The sequence below is a fragment of the Ascaphus truei genome, chromosome 1 (genome assembly GCF_040206685.1).
Source record: "Ascaphus truei isolate aAscTru1 chromosome 1, aAscTru1.hap1, whole genome shotgun sequence".
Lineage (NCBI taxonomy): Eukaryota > Metazoa > Chordata > Amphibia > Anura > Ascaphidae > Ascaphus > Ascaphus truei.
The window spans coordinates 209,270,166-209,287,098 of NC_134483.1; the positions used below are offsets into that span (position 1 = coordinate 209,270,166).

A 16,933-nucleotide genomic window follows, 5' to 3' on the forward strand; every position below is an offset into this window, starting at 1 on the left:
CTTAGTACTTAATTAAGTTCATACACACTGCACACCGTAGGTGAACCCTGAAATGACTATTATACCACCGAGATGCAGGCTATTTTATCTTTTGGAGACAGAAAGGGATTTAAGAATCTGAGCCTCATGTTTTCTACTTATGATATTCTGTAATCCTATGACCTACTAAGGGTGTGGGAGGGTATAGGAATAGTTATTAGATTAGGTACAGCCTATGGTTTTGAGTATTCAGGGTAAGTGAAGGGGAAAATGGTACCTTATGACAACTACTGAATCGAGCAGGTTAGCATTTAAGCGGCAAAATGACACACAAAGATCGGCAAGCGATGTGTGTTACAAAATGAGGACGGTGTACGAAAATTATTCTGACGATTATTGTAATTAACCGTAATTAATCTTCACGATTATCCGTAATTTCTTGTTTTACCTGTCTGGATTCTGGGTGCACACATGCATCTGTAGGAGAATCCGCTGGGTAAAAGTCTTAAAGCATTGTCCACATTTCCAAAGATGCCAGTCACTGAATTCTGAATTGAGTTGGCTTGTTGAGGTTGGACTGGCAAGCACTCTCTGGTTTTTAATATTGATCTGGTTAAACCCTGTGTCCAGTGGTCCAGACTTATCCAGTAGAGAGTAATTTCTGCTGCACGGAGTCTGTGGAAAAACTATGGACCTCTGCAGTGTGGAAGAAGGTAGTTTGCCGTTTTTGTTGAAGGGTTGCAGTGTGTCTTGTCTGGACATAGCTTCAATTACTGGTGGTGGAACATTTACTGCGAGAAATAAAGAAATTGCATTACTAAATGTTTTATTTCTTTTATGAGGCCATTTTATGAAGCCAAACAACAGAAGCTAAAATAATAGATACATGATTCAAATTTTAACGTAATGTAAACAATTGTATGAAAATAGATAACAAATACTTTGCTTTAGTGGGCATCAGAATATATGGGGCCTCATGCAGAGAGCAGCGCTATTTAGAATTGGAGAGGGGAATTTTTTTTAGCTTTATTGGAGAGTTTTTTTCTCCATATGCAGAAAGGGCATAAAACTGCATTTACAATCCTTTCTGCATATGGAGAGTTTCAAACAGCGCTATGAGCGCTGTTGAAACTAGTGGGAAAGAAATCGATTTTTTTTTTTTCTTCTCCACCGGCCGTGGAGCGCCAGCTGCTTGGTGGAGAGGGAAAATGTTGAAAATCGCGCCATTTTTTTGCCGCGAACAGCCACTAGATGGCGTTCGCTGCTCTCTGCATACGGCCGTTTTCAAGACTGGAGAGATTTCTGTTCTCTCCAGCCGCGCGGCGAGATTCTGAGAAAAAAAAAATGGCGCTTTTTTTAAAACTCCCCATTTTCTGCCTTTCTAAAGGCAGATTTCGCCAATACATGCCGCTTTCCCTATTAGCGCTGCTCTCTGCATGAGGCCCATAGTCTAATTTAACATTTGTCCTCATAGCCTGCATATAATCTATAACTATACTATTAACCACTTGGGTGCTGTCTGACATTGTACTGACATAAAAGTCATGTAGTGGTTCTGAATAACTTACATCATTGCAGAAGGGAACTCTATAAAAGCATCTCCCATAATATTGAAAGGTTACAGAGGCATGTCTCCTTTTGTAACTAAAAGGGGGAACGACAATTTCTAAATACTAGAGAGTCCACCTGTGAGATCCCAGAATTCCCTGGTGTCCGTATGATTCTCAACTTATAAAACTCTGGGCCTCATGCAGAGAGCATCGTTATTTCAAAACTCGCCATTTTTTGTTCAATTTCGCGCAGAAAACGGCAGAAAATGGCGAGTTACGAAAAACGCGCCAATTTTTTTTTCCTATGTCTAAAACTCGCCTCGCGGCTGGCGAGAACCTCCATCTCGCCATTTTTAAAACTCTCCGAATGCAGAGAGGTGCGAACGGCATGTAGCGGCTGTTCGCGCCAAAAAATGGCGCGATTCTCGCATTTTTGCCGCGCCAGGAAAAGATGGCAAGATGGCGCTCGCCGCCTATAGTAAAGGGGAAAAAAAAGGCGCGAATTTGTTTTTACACATTTCTGAAGCGCGCATCTCGCCAATTTAAACTCGCCACACGCATCCATGTTAAACATAGCAGAATTCGCACTTTTCTGCATATGGAGAATAAAACTCTCCAAAAAAGCTACTTTTTATGAAATTCGCCACTTTTAAAATTCTATGCTCTCTGCATGAGGCCCTCTATTTGTGGCAGCAGCTGTGTGGGGTGGCAACTAGCATTGGGACTGTTTCTCAGATTCTGGGTAGTTTGGAGAGAGTTATCCTCATCTGAAGTAGAAATTGGTAAGGCCCCTTTTTCAATCTTGGGTGGGGGTTGACCTCAAAAAAAAACGCATTCTCTCTGAGGGGTAGTCTTTCCCCCTTGAGCATTTAATATGCTTTCTGCTGCACCTGCTGGAAGGTTGTACAAAGATGTAAAACTGCAGAGATAGGTGAGCACCACTGGGATAAGAGTCTTCTTATGCCTAGCTTTACAAAAGATATGCATTAATAACATCTATTGTATTACATTTGTATGCAATGCCTTATTTAGGAAGGCATATTTGTATATTTACAGCTATGAGTATCTGTTTCCAGTGCTTTTATACTGCTGAAGCAATACAAGTACTACCTTGCAAAATATATTCTTAGATGTTCTGTTAGCCTTAAGAGTGGGGAACATATTGAATATTGATATGGTGTGTGTGTGTGTGTGTGTGTGTGTGTGTGTGTGTGTGTGTGTGTGTGTGTGTGTGTGTGTGTGTGTGTGTGTGTGTGTGTGTGTGTGTGTGTGTGTGTGTGTGTGTGTGTGTGTGTGTGTGTGTGTGTGTGTGTGTGTGTGTGTGTGTGTGTGTGTGATTAACTGATTTTTACAACTTCTTATTGACATGACTATTCTTTTTTTTTTTTTAAGTATCTTTTATTATTAGTATTAAGACTTACAAATATGAGAAAAAAATAAGATTTGTCTAGCTTTATATTAAGAATATTTTTACTATTGTAGCTTGAATGCGTCTAGGACCAAAAACTTCAACATGTCTCCAACATTCAATGGCACAAAACCCTCAGTACAAAGGAGGTTATTCATTTGTGCAGATCGGAGCATTATGGCGCATAATCTCTTATTGAAGTCAGTGGGAGTTTCCATGCAATAGGCACTATTGGAGTTTAATGAATAACCCCAAAAAGTTGACATCACATGAACTTGGAAAGAATGGAATTTGTTTGTATGAGTCCACAGCCAATGCTAACAATATTGTTTGCCATTGAAGTGAAGACGTCATCATGTTAAACTGTATGTGCCGCTTAGTAAAGCAGGTCAAATTAATCTAACCCACTGTAAATTAATGTAATGTGCAGGCATGTGAAAAAAATGTATGTATATATATCTTTATTTATATAGCACCATTCATGTACATAGTGCTTCACAGCAGTAATACACGTGACATAATCATATATTGCTGTGATGCTACCATAACTATTTATATTTGCTATGACCCTACTTCTTCACAAATTATGCACTTCTTTCTACCAGCCTCATTACGTCTCTAACTCTATTCATATATCTCCATCTCTCCTTCCTTTACCACTTCTCAGTTCACATGAACTCCTTTCTAACCTGCGCCCTCTGATACTAAACAGCTTTATCCCCTGCAATAAAAAATAACACCCCTACAAATCAGTCTCACACATTCTGCTGCTTTCGATGCTTCTCCTCCTTGCTTCTGGGGATATCTCTCCCAATCCTGGACCCTGTCTTATTTCTTCATGCTCTCATCCTTGCCTCCCACATGCAACTTCTACTCATTCTGGTGCCAACCGCTCTAACCTTATATCCATCCCCTGTCGCCCTCCTCTCTCCATTTCTCCGGTGCGTGCAGGGGGCGCAGGATCCCGATGACGCGTGACCGCGCGTCGGTGACGCGCGGCACGCCGAGGGAGTGGGGCTAGCACGCCGGGACATGTCCCGGCTTGCGGTACTAGCCCTACTCGAATTAAACGTGTCGCCAGTGTACATCAGAACATCCACTCTGTTTCCTCCTCCCATACTACACCGCTTCCTAACTCTCCTCCAGCCTTCCTTGACTCTTTTTCTGCTGTCACAGAGGAGGAGGTGTCACTGTTGATCTCCTCTTCTCCCTCTACCACTTGCCCTCTTGACCCCATTCCCTCCCATCTCCTAAAACCTCTTTCTCCTACTATAATCTCTATGCTCACACATATTTTTAACTCCTTCCTCTTCCTTCAAACATGCAACAGTCATACCATTACTCAAAAACTGCAAGCTTGACCCTACCTGTCTTTCTAACAATCGACCTGTCTCCCTCCTGCCTTTTGCTGCTAAACTCTTTGAACGTCTTGTATTCTCTCACCAGCTCCATTTTTCACCACCTATTCTCTCCTAGACCCTCTACAATCTGGCTTCCGCACTGCTCACTCCACTGAAACAGCCCTAACTAAAATAACTAATGACCTCCATGCTGCCAAAGACAGAGGTCATTACACTCTGCTCATGTTACTCAATCTCTCTGCAGCATTTGATACCGTGGACCACACACTCTTCTCCTCCACATTCTCCATACTCTTGGTATTCGTAACAAAGCTCTATCCTGGATCTCCTCTTACCTCTTCCATCATACTTTCAGTGTCTCCTCTGCTAACACTTCCTCTATCGATTTCACTTTGGGGATACCCCAGGGCTCTGTCCTGGGACCTTTCCTCTTTTCTCTGTACACACTCCTCTAGTTGACTTAACCACATTTCTTGGGTTCAAATATCACCTCTATGCTGATGACACACAAATTTACTTTTCAACCCCTTACCTTACACCTGCTGTACAGACCAAAGTTTTTGAATGTCTCTCTGCGATATCATCCTAGATGGCTCTCCGCAGACTTAAACTCAACATGTCAAAAACAGAGCTCCTCAAATTTCATCCCAAACCCGGTCCCACTACCTCCTTCCACATTACTGTTGGAAGTTCTGTCATACACCCATTAGCCCAAGCACGCTGCCTAGGGGTTACACTGAACTCCTCTCTCACATTCTCCCCTCACATTCAAATCGTATCTAAAACCGGTCACTTTTTCCTCCGCAATATTACAAAGATACGCCCTTTCCACTGTTGCTCGACTGCTAAAACTCTGACACAGGCCCTCATTTTCTCCCGTCTCGATTACTGTAACCTCCTGCTGTCTCACCTTCCTGCTTCTCACCTGTCCCCCCTACAATATATCCTAAACGCAGTTGCCAGAATCACTCTACTCTTTCCTAAATCTGTCTCAGTGTCTCCCCTGCTGAAATCACTCTCCTGGCTTCATATCAAATCCCGCATCTCACACTCAGTTCTCCTCCTCACTTTTAAAGCTTTACACTCTTCTGCCCCTCCTTAAATCTCAGCCCTAATTTCTCGCTATGCACCATCCCGACTCCTGCATTCTGCTCAAGGATATCCTCCCTCTACCCCCTTGTATCTAAAGCCCTCCCCCACCTTAAACCCTTCTCACTGACTGCCCCACACCTCTGGAATGCCCTTCCCCTCAACACCCGACTAGAACCCTCTCTATCCACCTTTAATACCCACCTTAAGACACACTCACTTAACGAAGCATATGAGTAGATGTGATACATAAAGCTTGGCCCCTAGCAGACGCACTTACCAGAATGCCCTCCTACTGTCCCTGTACGTTCTTCCTACCTACCAATTAGATTGTAAGCTCTTCGGAGCAGGGAAGACATGCACACATTTCTAGTAATGTGCTAAAATCTCAAGGTGACTTGCTTAAGGTCAAACACAGCTGGCACAGGGTTTCTCTTACTAGGTTTCCCCACTGCAGAGACAGCACCGTTACCTTTTGTTCTTCATGTATTTTATGTGTAATGGATAATTATATATTATTTATTAAATATTTCTCTCCAGAGCTCATTGCTGTCTAAAGGTTACCGTGGTCATATCAGATGCTAGATATTTAAAAAAAATCAGGGGTTTTTTTTCAACACAAAAAAAGCAACAAAATAAAAGAATAAGAGATGGAGGGCATGCTCAGGAGGCAAGATACTAACATTATATGAATTAAACACATATAGGCCCTTATTCTGTAAGGTGTGATAAGCACGGATGACGCACTATTGCATGAAAAGCCCCATTAACTTTAATTAGGCTTTTCTGCGATACCGAGTTTATAGTACTTGCTACTGCGACGTTGTGCAGCGCCGTAGCACGTACATGTTGTCCATCGGGGGTGCCCATAATGGGCGCGACTGCGACGGTGACTGCGTGACATCAGCCGTCGCGATCGCTGGAAGCCAGAAGATTTTCATATTTCCAGCGATCGAGGGGTGACGTCACGGGCACGTGAGCGGTTCAGCCAATGAGGGTGAACTGCTCACGGCCACACCCCTGGTCGCAATCTCTGGTCTCCTGCACCAAAGTGCAGGAATCACTGTAGTACTGCGACGGCTGACGTCACAAAGTCGCATCGCCATCTCCCTAGCCCCTACTATAAACTCGGCCTAGGGGTCATAGGCTTCTAGGGAGGATTGCTGCTTAAAGAACAGTGACAAAAAGTTTATCTTTGCTATTTTGTTTGCTGTAAATTAGCATGTATGGGCACATTAAAAACTAGGTACATAAACAATATACATGCAGCCTCCCTTGGTAAGGAAATAATGTTTGTATTAATGCACAGATATCTCTATTGCTATCAATGTATTTTAAAAGATGCAGGGACATAGTTTCACTCACCACTCCACAAATAATTGAACACCAAATGCACATTTCCAGTAGGATCTAACCCTTCTTTGAAGATAACATCTCAACTGAGCCGGTATCAGGAGCAATTAGATATTTATAATTAAAATGTGCAAAAGAAGAGGGGAAAAAAATGTTTCTATGGACTAGTGTTTTTTTGGCTATGAAGAGGTAAAGGAAGCTCATGAAGCTTGGTGAGTGGGGTGAAGACAGAGGTTCTTACAATTCTCATCCTGAGCAATGCACTGTAAGGGAATCCCGAAGAAGGATGTGTAGCTGTCATTGTACCACACCAACAGTTCTGTGCCTCTGGGGATATCAATACAAGCTCGGTAGAATATACTCGACCTGGCAAAAAAAAGAAAAAAAATCAAGAATTTTGTCAGCTTTAGATACATCCATGGTTTTTTTATGAATCTAGAGATGATGTCGACTGGAACCGCAAACACAACAACTCATTTAATAAATCAACAACCCCTAAAGGTTGAACTTTAAGGATATTCGTTTATATGATTTGCAAATATGTGGATTGAGTAAGTAGGAAATAAGATTATTTAATCACACACAAATAAATAAAAATGCCCCACAAATTCAGCAACTGCGTTGAGATATAAATACTTTGCGTAATTTGTAAAGGACCATTCGAAGACCAAAGGTGAACTAATTATATTGATAGGTTCAAAGTAGTTCATTAAGGGCTTTAAAAAAAAATGTAAATGTTGATATATATTTTTAAAACATTCATGTTTACATGGTAACCACATTATTTGGAGCATTTTTATGTCCCACTCTCCAAATATAGTTTTTTTTTTTAAATCTACTGATGAATTGCCACAGATTGATCCACACACACACAGTAATAGTAAAATAAAAAATAAAATAAAACAGATAAAAGTGGAGAGAAAGACGTTTCAAATAAAATTACAATTAAAGCAGCAATCCCGCCTAAAATGTATATATTTTTAACAGCTTTTAATTAGGATGAGGGGTCTTCCAGAGCTGAATGCTGTGAGTTCAGATCCTGGGAATGCCTTCTTCTCCAACAGGGAGGAAAACACGGGTAATTATACTGGTTAGTATGGAACCAGGGTGTCCCCAAAACTCATAATGATGTAATTAGGCTACAGAGGACACCCTGGTTCCAATGCTGCAAACAGTAAATACAAATATGTCACTTGTGAGCACATTCACATGTCTCAGACGGGCTTGCAACCCTATCTTTCCCCATTATCTCTTACCATACAATACTTCCACTGTAGCCAGGGATTCTGGGTAATAACATACAAAGGAGCACTTACCGTGTAATCTTTTTCTTTTAATATTACAAACAAAATGTTAAAAAAGAAAATTGATCAGGCGGGACTAGCTTGGTGAAGAAGAAAAAATACGTATTTTTAATACTTTCCCTTTAAGGATAGTTGAATTTTTATATAATGTAAAGTATATGTAAAGTAAAGTATATGCTTTACGGTGGAGGGTTTTTGCCACTTTTTTTACCCACCATAACTTAACTAATGTGTGGTGGAACCCATCCAAAGCTTCATATTGGCAAAGTCAATATAACCAGCCTCACACTGATGAGACCCATTAAGGTCGAAACAGCTGTCTGTGGGTAGGTTTACTGGCTATGCATCTTAACCCAGGTTGTGCTCAAAAGCTGTGCAATGCAGCAAGCTTATGTATTCATGCGTGGTGCTAAAGACTGTATACAGGACAATAAATGTAGTATGATGGTGATTATTCCTGTGTTATGCCTGGAGTATATATCTTGATTAGGGTAGGGTACTGGGTGTGGTAAACGTAAACACATAAGGAGACAAAGAGTTCTCCTAAAAAGATCCCCATTCACTGCACAACAAAGCTGAAGATAGTAATCAGGGTTCAAATACCCACTAATGATATAGTAGAATCAGCTATAAAGGGTACAATTAAGTATAGCCATGCATAATAATGGTATACTACTTTCCTCTCTGTTGGCAGTAAGTCCTGATAAGTACAGGTATGCCAGCAGTAGTTATGGAGGTTTTCCCTCACACCCTGGTGAGGTGCCCTATGTATGGAGGGGAGTGGCTGTATGCTCTGAGTCCCTGTATAGTGACATCAGAGATGCGCCTGCCTCCTGAAGTATATAAGGCACAACACTGTCAGTTAGTAGGTGTTGACCAGCAGTTGTGTGAAGTAGCTGGTAAAGTGTATGCTCCTGCATAAGGGATTGTAGGAACACTTTTGTGACCCTAGTGCAGTAACTAGCGGTACAGGTTGACCAATCAAGTCTGTCTAAGCCACTCTGTGTCCAGGGACCTGGCACAGGGGTGATCTCCCTAGGAGAAGATGGAATCCCACTTCAATACGGGAGGGCGTACCTGGCAAAGGGACAGCACGAAGAGATGTGCGGCTAGAGCCGGCAGCTGCATGGGGCAGTCTGCTACATCCCAATCTACAATAAAGATGGCCTTGTTAATGAAAACCCCACTGTGTGAGTGTGAGATTACTCTACAGTGGCAGTCACCACCGAGAAGGAGTTCCTCACTAGGACCATCTCCCTGCGGAAGCATAGATCCTGATGAGGTGGAGGCACTGCACGTGATGTAAGTTGGACTCGCACCCACTACCTCAGCTACCTGTCTTGATGACATCCCTTAATACCATCAAGCGGGAGACTCAGGAGTCCTGTTACTTGCAGGTGCACCACCATTCACGATCACGTAATGGGGACCGGTTAGACCACACGGGCCAATGTGAGATTGGGTGGGTCAAACAAGGGGGGTCCAGCCATTACAATTGGAGGCGCTGCTGAGATACCTGTTAACAGGACAGGCTTTTGCTAGGCACACATTAGGAAACAGGGAGAGTGTCTGCTGCCACTTTGTGCTGCGTGGGACGGAACCAGGGGTAGTCGGGGAGCTGCTGGAGCTGCAGGCCACACAGACACCTTGGGATCCGTTAGGGGTTAGTAGATCTGGAGCAGGGGGCTATTGCTGTCCTAGTCGCCTTGAGGTAGCGCTAGCGGGGGACGCCTGAAGGGGTAAACTGGAAACTTAGAGCAGGAATTCTGGAAGAGTCCGCACTAGGCTAGCCAACAGTAGGTCGACGCCCAAAGTACTGCATGGAAGAGCCAGAGTACTCTAGTCTCCATTCCAGATCACTTGACCAAGGAGCACAGACTGGAGGAAAGCGTTACAGTAGACACAGAAAGAGTGAGCCTAGCCTGAGTTAGTGCAAACATGAGTCTGATCTACGTTAGGTACACAAGGTGGTGCACAAGGCATGTTTATTGTACTGATGTGGTACTGTAGCTGCCCCGCAGAGCGGAGCTCCATGTACAATAATCCAGTATACAGTGATCAAGAAACAACCGTCAGAATGGAGGATCTGCAAAGAGCAGAAGGTCCAGGATGCCGGGCAGAGAGAACCATCAGAATGGAGGATCTGCAAAGAGCAGAAGGTCCAGGATGGCGGACAGAGGAAGGACACACATATGACCTGTGCGTGGAAGAAGAACAAGCTACAGAAGAGACTTTTGTGAGCTTGTTGTGGAATGGCGTGAAAGCCGTGGCTGCGCCGTGTTTGTCCTGTCTATGTTCTCGGGAAAGTACCCTCGAGACTAGTGAGGACGACAGTGTTGCTAGATGGGAGGAACGAAATGGACTTTGTTATACACCAATAAACAAACAGCCAGACGCTACCTCAAATATAAAGAAAGACAATATGAACCAAAACCAAGATGGCGGTTCCCGCGTTCCTGGGACACCGCGTGGGCCAGCTGCAGAAAGTCTTGCAACTTTGCAGTTTGCTAATTGTTGGCCAGGATTGGCGCCAACGAGAAAACCCCACCCTGTTGGGGAGATTGGCGCGAAAGCTGGAGCCGCGCCCTCATGGACTATGACTCACTCTGCACCTGTGCTGGGTCAGCCTACAAGTCTACGAGACATCCCCCTAGTTTCAACCAGGGGGAGTGGTTTGCAGTTCCACCGGATGCCGATGGAGAAAGTAGGAGGAGGGGTTGCCAAACCAGCCCCTGCCCTCCAGTTGCGAAGAGCCATTGACCAGTACAGACCTCTGAAACGAGTGCCTCCGCTGGTGAATATGGCTGAAGTTTCTGAGAAATTGGAACAGAGTCCCTTGATCTCTACTCATCCCTACTCGGCTCCAGGAGGCTTCCTGATCATCCGTGTAGAGGGTGTGGAGACTGTGGCGTGTCTTTGCCTGCCGTGCAGACTGCCTGCGGAGCCGTGGGCAGTGAGGCTCGATGCCCTCACTGTGGACTGCAGTATATGTGGCCCATGACAACATTTGTGCCAGTACAAGCCATGGGAGCGACAGGAAATGTCCCGATGGCGGCAGCGGAGCTTCCGGGTGCACTATGGAGTGAGGGTGCAGGTCCCGCGGAGCAGGAATCGGGTCTGGTTCTCCAGATGGAGAAAAGCAGCCATCGGAGGGGTGACCGAAGAGGAGCCCATCGGCGGTCTCCTACTGGGATGCCCCGCCCGAACTGTAAGTTGGAGTCCTCGGACGAGGAGTGTGCAAGATTGTCTGATGCGCAGGACTTATTGTCAGGGCCCCATGCAAGTGGTACACCTTGGCAAGATGCTATCCCTCATGGTGTGGAGACACGGGGTCGAGTGTCTCCAGTACCGCGAAAACCAGATCGCCGGAGTCCCACTGCCGTGGTGACTAGCGGGTCGGAAGGAGGTCGATCCACCCCGACACTGCGAAGTAGTAGGCTAACACAGTGCTTGTCGCAGACCCAGGGGGTGGAGGAAAAAGAAGAGCGGGTCCAGGACCAGACTGGATCGCGTAGTAGACGGGCGTTGCCGGATGTCCTCGTGGAGGAAGAGGTCCCAATTGGGGACCCAACCCAAGATGGCGTCGAAGCACGTGCGTGTACAGAGGAGATTCCGGACGACCAGAGCGGCATCGAGTGGGAGATGATCGCACCTCTGCGGTCGAACAGCGGAAGTCGATCCCCTACTGCCAGAAGGAGCGGGCGTTCGAGTCGAAGAGCAAGTAGCCCAGCTGCGGGAGAAAAGAAAGGACTTTGTGGCTTAATCGAGTCAGATATTGCTGGGGAGCAGGTCGTAACCCTGCCAATACCTACAGTCCGGCCCCGTCCCCCAACCCCGTCCACTCCCAAAGTTAGCCCCAAGGCCCTAGTTAAAGCTCCTGTCCCCGTCACTTTTTCATTCGGGTCCACTTCTAGCCTAGGGATGTCAGGGGATTCCCGGGGTCCTGCCGAGGATCGGACTGAAAGCCTGGACTGGGGAACTTCGGATGATGGATTGGAGGGTGGAGGGAGGATTTCCCGACAAGGGTCGGTACCTAGTGATTGTCCTAGTGTGTTGAGTATCACGGTTGGGAACAAATCACAGCACCGGGGAAAGGTTACGCCTTCTGAGGGTACTTCGGGGGTATCTTCGGGTGGGCCTGAAGCGGAAGAGCCACTAGAATCCAACTCAGAGGAGATACGGGAAATTAGATGGTGGGCGCCCCTATATGAGGGGTATGTTGCATGGATAGATCGCACCTGTTTCATTTTAGAAAGGGATGGGATAGTTGACCATTGGTGGGCTCCCGGGGAGTTCAGTGATGAGGCGTACCTTCAAGAGTTGAGAGTGAGGGGGAACCGAATTAACTGGGGGTTTATTAGGCCCAAAGGTTCTGAAGGATTAGAGGATCCCATGGAATCAGATGAGCCCCTGTCATGGGTGTTGCCGGGAAGGGCTGGGCAAGCTAAATTGACCCGGACCTGTCGAGCTGAGCGAGCGATTGCTGCGAAGTATAAGAGGTCTCATGGGCTTGAGTAACCTTATGTCCCCGAACCTCTGATGAGGGAGATAGAGGATAATCGAGAGAGGTGGCTCCGTACTGACATAGAGTACTACATTGTCAATAAGGGAGGGGCCATTAAGGGAGTTCAGGCTGAGCAGAGGGTTTCCCAACTGATGAGGGTTTGGAAGATCGGGCGCAGTATTTACATGCACAAAGTGGTGTACTGTAATGAACGAGGCCTGCCCCGAGAGTATAGTGTGACAGTCACCGATGTAGCGGGACGGGAGGTGAAGAAACCGGACCCTCGACACTATTATTAGGTCCCGAAAGAGAGTGGTCTGCCTTTTCTTTAGCGCTCCCTGCTGGTCAGTCAGTGAAATGTTCTTACATTATTATGAAAATGTGATAATGTTTGACGTGTTATTTGTGTGTTCTTTTGCAGTGTTTCCTGGCGCAAGGTACACCAAATTTAGGTCCCAGCCGGGACGGTGGGGATTCACCTGGGGGAGTATATAGCCATGAATAATAATGGTATACTACTTTCCTCTCTGTTGGCAGTAAGTCCTGATAAGTACAGGTATGCCAGCAGTAGTTATGGAGGTTTTCCCTCACACCCTGGTGAGGTGCCCTTTGTATGGAGGGGAGTGGCTGTATGCTCTGAGTCCCTGGATAGTGACATCAGAGATGCGCCTGCCTCCTGAAGTATATAAGGCACAACACTGTCAGTTAGTAGGTGTTGACCAGCAGTTGTGTGAAGTAGCTGGTAAAGTGTATGCTCCTGCATAAGGGATTGTAGGAACACTTTTGTGACCCTAGTGCAGTAACTAGCGGTACAGGTTGACCAATCAAGTCTGTCTAAGCCACTCTGTGTCCAGGGACCTGGCACAGGGGTGATCTCCCTAGGAGAAGAGGGAATCCCACTTCAATACGGGAGGGCGTACCTTGCAAAGGGACAGCACGAAGAGATGTGCGGCTAGAGCCGGCAGCTGCATGGGGCAGTCTGCTACATCCCAATCTACAATAAAGATGGCCTTGTTAATGAAAACCCCACAGTGTGAGTGTGAGATTACTCTACAGTGGCAGTCACCACCGAGAAGGAGTTCCTCACCAGGACCATCTCCCTGCGGAAGCATAGATCCTGATGAGGTGGAGGCACTGCACGTGATGTAAGTTGGACTCGCACCCACTACCTCAGCTACCTGTCCTGATGACATCCCCTAATACCATCAAGCGGGAGACTCAGGAGTCCTGTTACTTGCAGGTGCACCACCATACACGATCACATAATGGGGACCGGTTAGACCACACGGGCCAATGTGAGATTGGGTGGGTCAAACAAGGGGGGCCCACCCGTTACATAAGTAACCACTCCCAGCACTGTGGGAGGACAGTTACCACTAAAAGCCCGTAGGCAAAAAATAATAAATACTTTATTAATCAGCAAAATTTGGCGCAATAACACTTACTCAAAACTACCATAAAAACAATTAAAACACATATAATGGGTAATATAGGGTTCAGGGATGTCTATGGTTAAATCCAAAATAATGCAATATACATCCCCTAACCAGATATTCCGATCGTTAGTGTGAGACAAAATAGGTGAATAGAGGTAAATTAGCACATAGCAATGATCCCTCTTGTCTCAGGGTGGGGTGCTGGTATAGGTAGAGCCGATAAATGAGTGCTGTAAACCACCTCGTAGTTGATTGCAATCACAATACAAACATCATAAGGTGCAGTGCACCAAGCGTAATCATATAGCTAGTGTAGTTTATAGATCAGTAACCGATATCATATGCAGTATATCCCATAATAGGCACTCGCGTAACACAGCAAAATAGAGTGCTGTGCACTCGGTATACGAAAATAACCTGCACAGTTCAAACCCAGCTCTTCCCGCCCCATCAGCAACGATCAGGAACGATCTGACCCTTGGCCTCTCCTACACGACGTCAACGCGATGACGTCATGCCGACGTACGTTTCGCGCATAAGGGGCTGGCGCTTTCTCAAGGTGGGAGGTGATAGATAGAGCAGCGCTGCCCTCTTATATACCCGCATGCTGTGCGGTTCTTAAAGGTACCACTACCCTACAATATTGTAGTGGTAGATACCGGTAGCTCAAATAAACAAATAATTAATTAAATAGATAATAAAGAAAACGGGGGATAATGAAACTGTGTCCTGAGTCACTGGTTTGTCCTAGGCTCATAGTGTATACATTAAGGCATTTATCTGCCATGGTATAGCTTGGTTAAAATATAGGTGCAAAATAGCGCTCATGCAAACTATGATATTTAAAAAAACCTGTGATACAAAGTCCAATAGGTAGTCCTGGAGCTGCCCAAAGAGGTGATTCTGGTATCTCCCAACCAGACTTGGAATTGTGGAAGACGAAGAAACCCACTATTTGGAGTTTCGAAACGCGATGGAGGTTTTTTGGCATCGCAGGGACACCGTAGCAGTGAAATCTGAGTGGTGACGTCAGCAGAGGAGTTGATCGACCAGACTCTGGCAGCAAGCAGACTCCGAGCATAGAAGGTGATCCTCCTTCAGTGACTGGCGTAATTCACCCCACGGCGAGCGGTTTACCTGGCGAAAAGACCCTTAAACAAATGCGCATGTCCTAGTCACTTTTGGTGAGTAGGATTCTAATTTTTATTAAGGCGGAGCAAGTTTCAAGATTCATTGTTCAAGTGCAGAGGCACATGGAAGTTTTTATTGTAGTATGTATAATATGGTCCAATTGTCTCATATTAAACTGTTCTTTTTATTTATAATCCATTGTTGTCCCTGGGTAATGCACCATTGCAGTGTTGTCGGCATGTTTTGTCATTTTTTCTTGAGGTAATCATCCAAGAGAAGAACTCTGTCTACAATCTTATCCTTATCCATGGTATAGCTGTCTATCTAGATACAATGAAGCATATAGTTGGCTGTAAAATCCCAACAAACAGGTAGGCTGGTGTGGTATCCTGGTTGGTAAACTAGCATAAGTGGCACTCAATAAATCCAGGAACCAACGTGCTAATTATCACCCCAATTGAATACCCAAATACCTTTAAGGAACATAATAACCATGTAGCAAGCAAAAACTCACAGGTCTGCTGCAGCGTCCATGTTAATCCAAGTTCCAGGCAAACTTGGTGTGCCTCCGTCCGTGTAGATTAGATGCAATAGAAGAGAGAAATGGCAGAGCACAACCGGAAAATCCAAAAAAGTTAGGAGGAAAGTGCGTTATCCATAAAAATATTTAATCATGCCTTGATAAAGTGTTCTGTGTAGCACGAAACATGTTGGTAGGGTAATGCCTTGCCATTTTTCCTTTCTTGGCCATTAAATATTGTTATGGATAACGCACTTTCCTCCTAACTTTTTTGGATAATTCCCTTTGTGCTCTGCCATTTCTCACTTCTATTGCATCCAATGCAGCAAGCATAAGCTAATAGGGGACCATGTGATATGGTTTTGAAGCAAAAGGTGGCACATAAAGTGCTACCACTGCAGCAAGGGATTCTGGGAAATGACCTGCAAATGAGCACACAATGTGTCACCTCTTGTCTGGAATATCCATTCACATGGAACCTATAAAAGCAAATGCATCACACAGCTTTTAAGCACAGCACGGGGCTATAGTGTATGTAATGTACAGTTCGGTCCAGAAATAATTGGGCACTGATACAAGTTTTGTTATTTCGGCTGTGTACCAAAATAAATTCAAGTTACAGTTAAATAATGAATATGGGCTTAAAGTGCAGTCTATCCGCTTTAATTTGAGGGTATTCACGTCCAAATTGGAGGAAGAGTTTAGGAATTACATCTCTTTAATATGTTGTCCCCTCTTTTTCAAGGGACCAAAAGTAATTGGACAATTGACTCAAAAGCTTTTTCATGGACAGATGTGGGCTATTCCTTTGTTATTTCATCATCAATTAAGCAGGTAAAAGGTCTGGAGTTGATTCCAGGTGTGGCATTCACATTTGGAAGCTGTTGCTGTGAACCCACAACATGTGGTCAAAGGAGCTCTCAATTCAAGTGAAACAAGACATCCTTAGGCTGAAAAAAAAAAGAAAATCCATCAGAGAGATAGCAGGAATATTTAGGAGTGGCCAAATCAACAGTTTGGTACATTCTGAGAAAAAAAGAACGCACTGGTGAGCTCTGCAACACAAAAAGGCCTGGACGTCCACGGAAGACAACAGTGGTGGATGATCGTAGGATCGTAGAATCCTTTCCATGGTAAAGAAAAATCCCTTCACAACATCCAGCCAAGTGAAGTACACTCTCCAGGAGTTAGGCATATTATCCAAGTCTACCATAAAGAGAAGACTTCACGAAAGCAAATACAGAGGGTTCACCACGAGGTGCAAACCATTCATAAGCCTCAAGAATAGAAAGGCTAGA

At 45.0% G+C, this 16,933-nt stretch overlaps 1 protein-coding gene across 1 annotated transcript in view; it reads right to left on the bottom strand.

Annotated features, from left to right (window-relative positions):
* The window catches only part of PRDM6 (PR/SET domain 6), a 191,593-nt gene that overhangs the window by 39,492 nt on the left and 135,168 nt on the right, over positions 1 to 16,933 (bottom strand). The window contains exons 5-6 of the mRNA XM_075577180.1: positions 6,982 to 7,106; positions 428 to 770 (exon numbers count right to left, since the gene is read on the bottom strand). Coding sequence (XP_075433295.1) covers positions 428 to 770; positions 6,982 to 7,106 — 468 coding nt within the window. The remainder of the gene's footprint in view (positions 1 to 427; positions 771 to 6,981; positions 7,107 to 16,933) is intronic.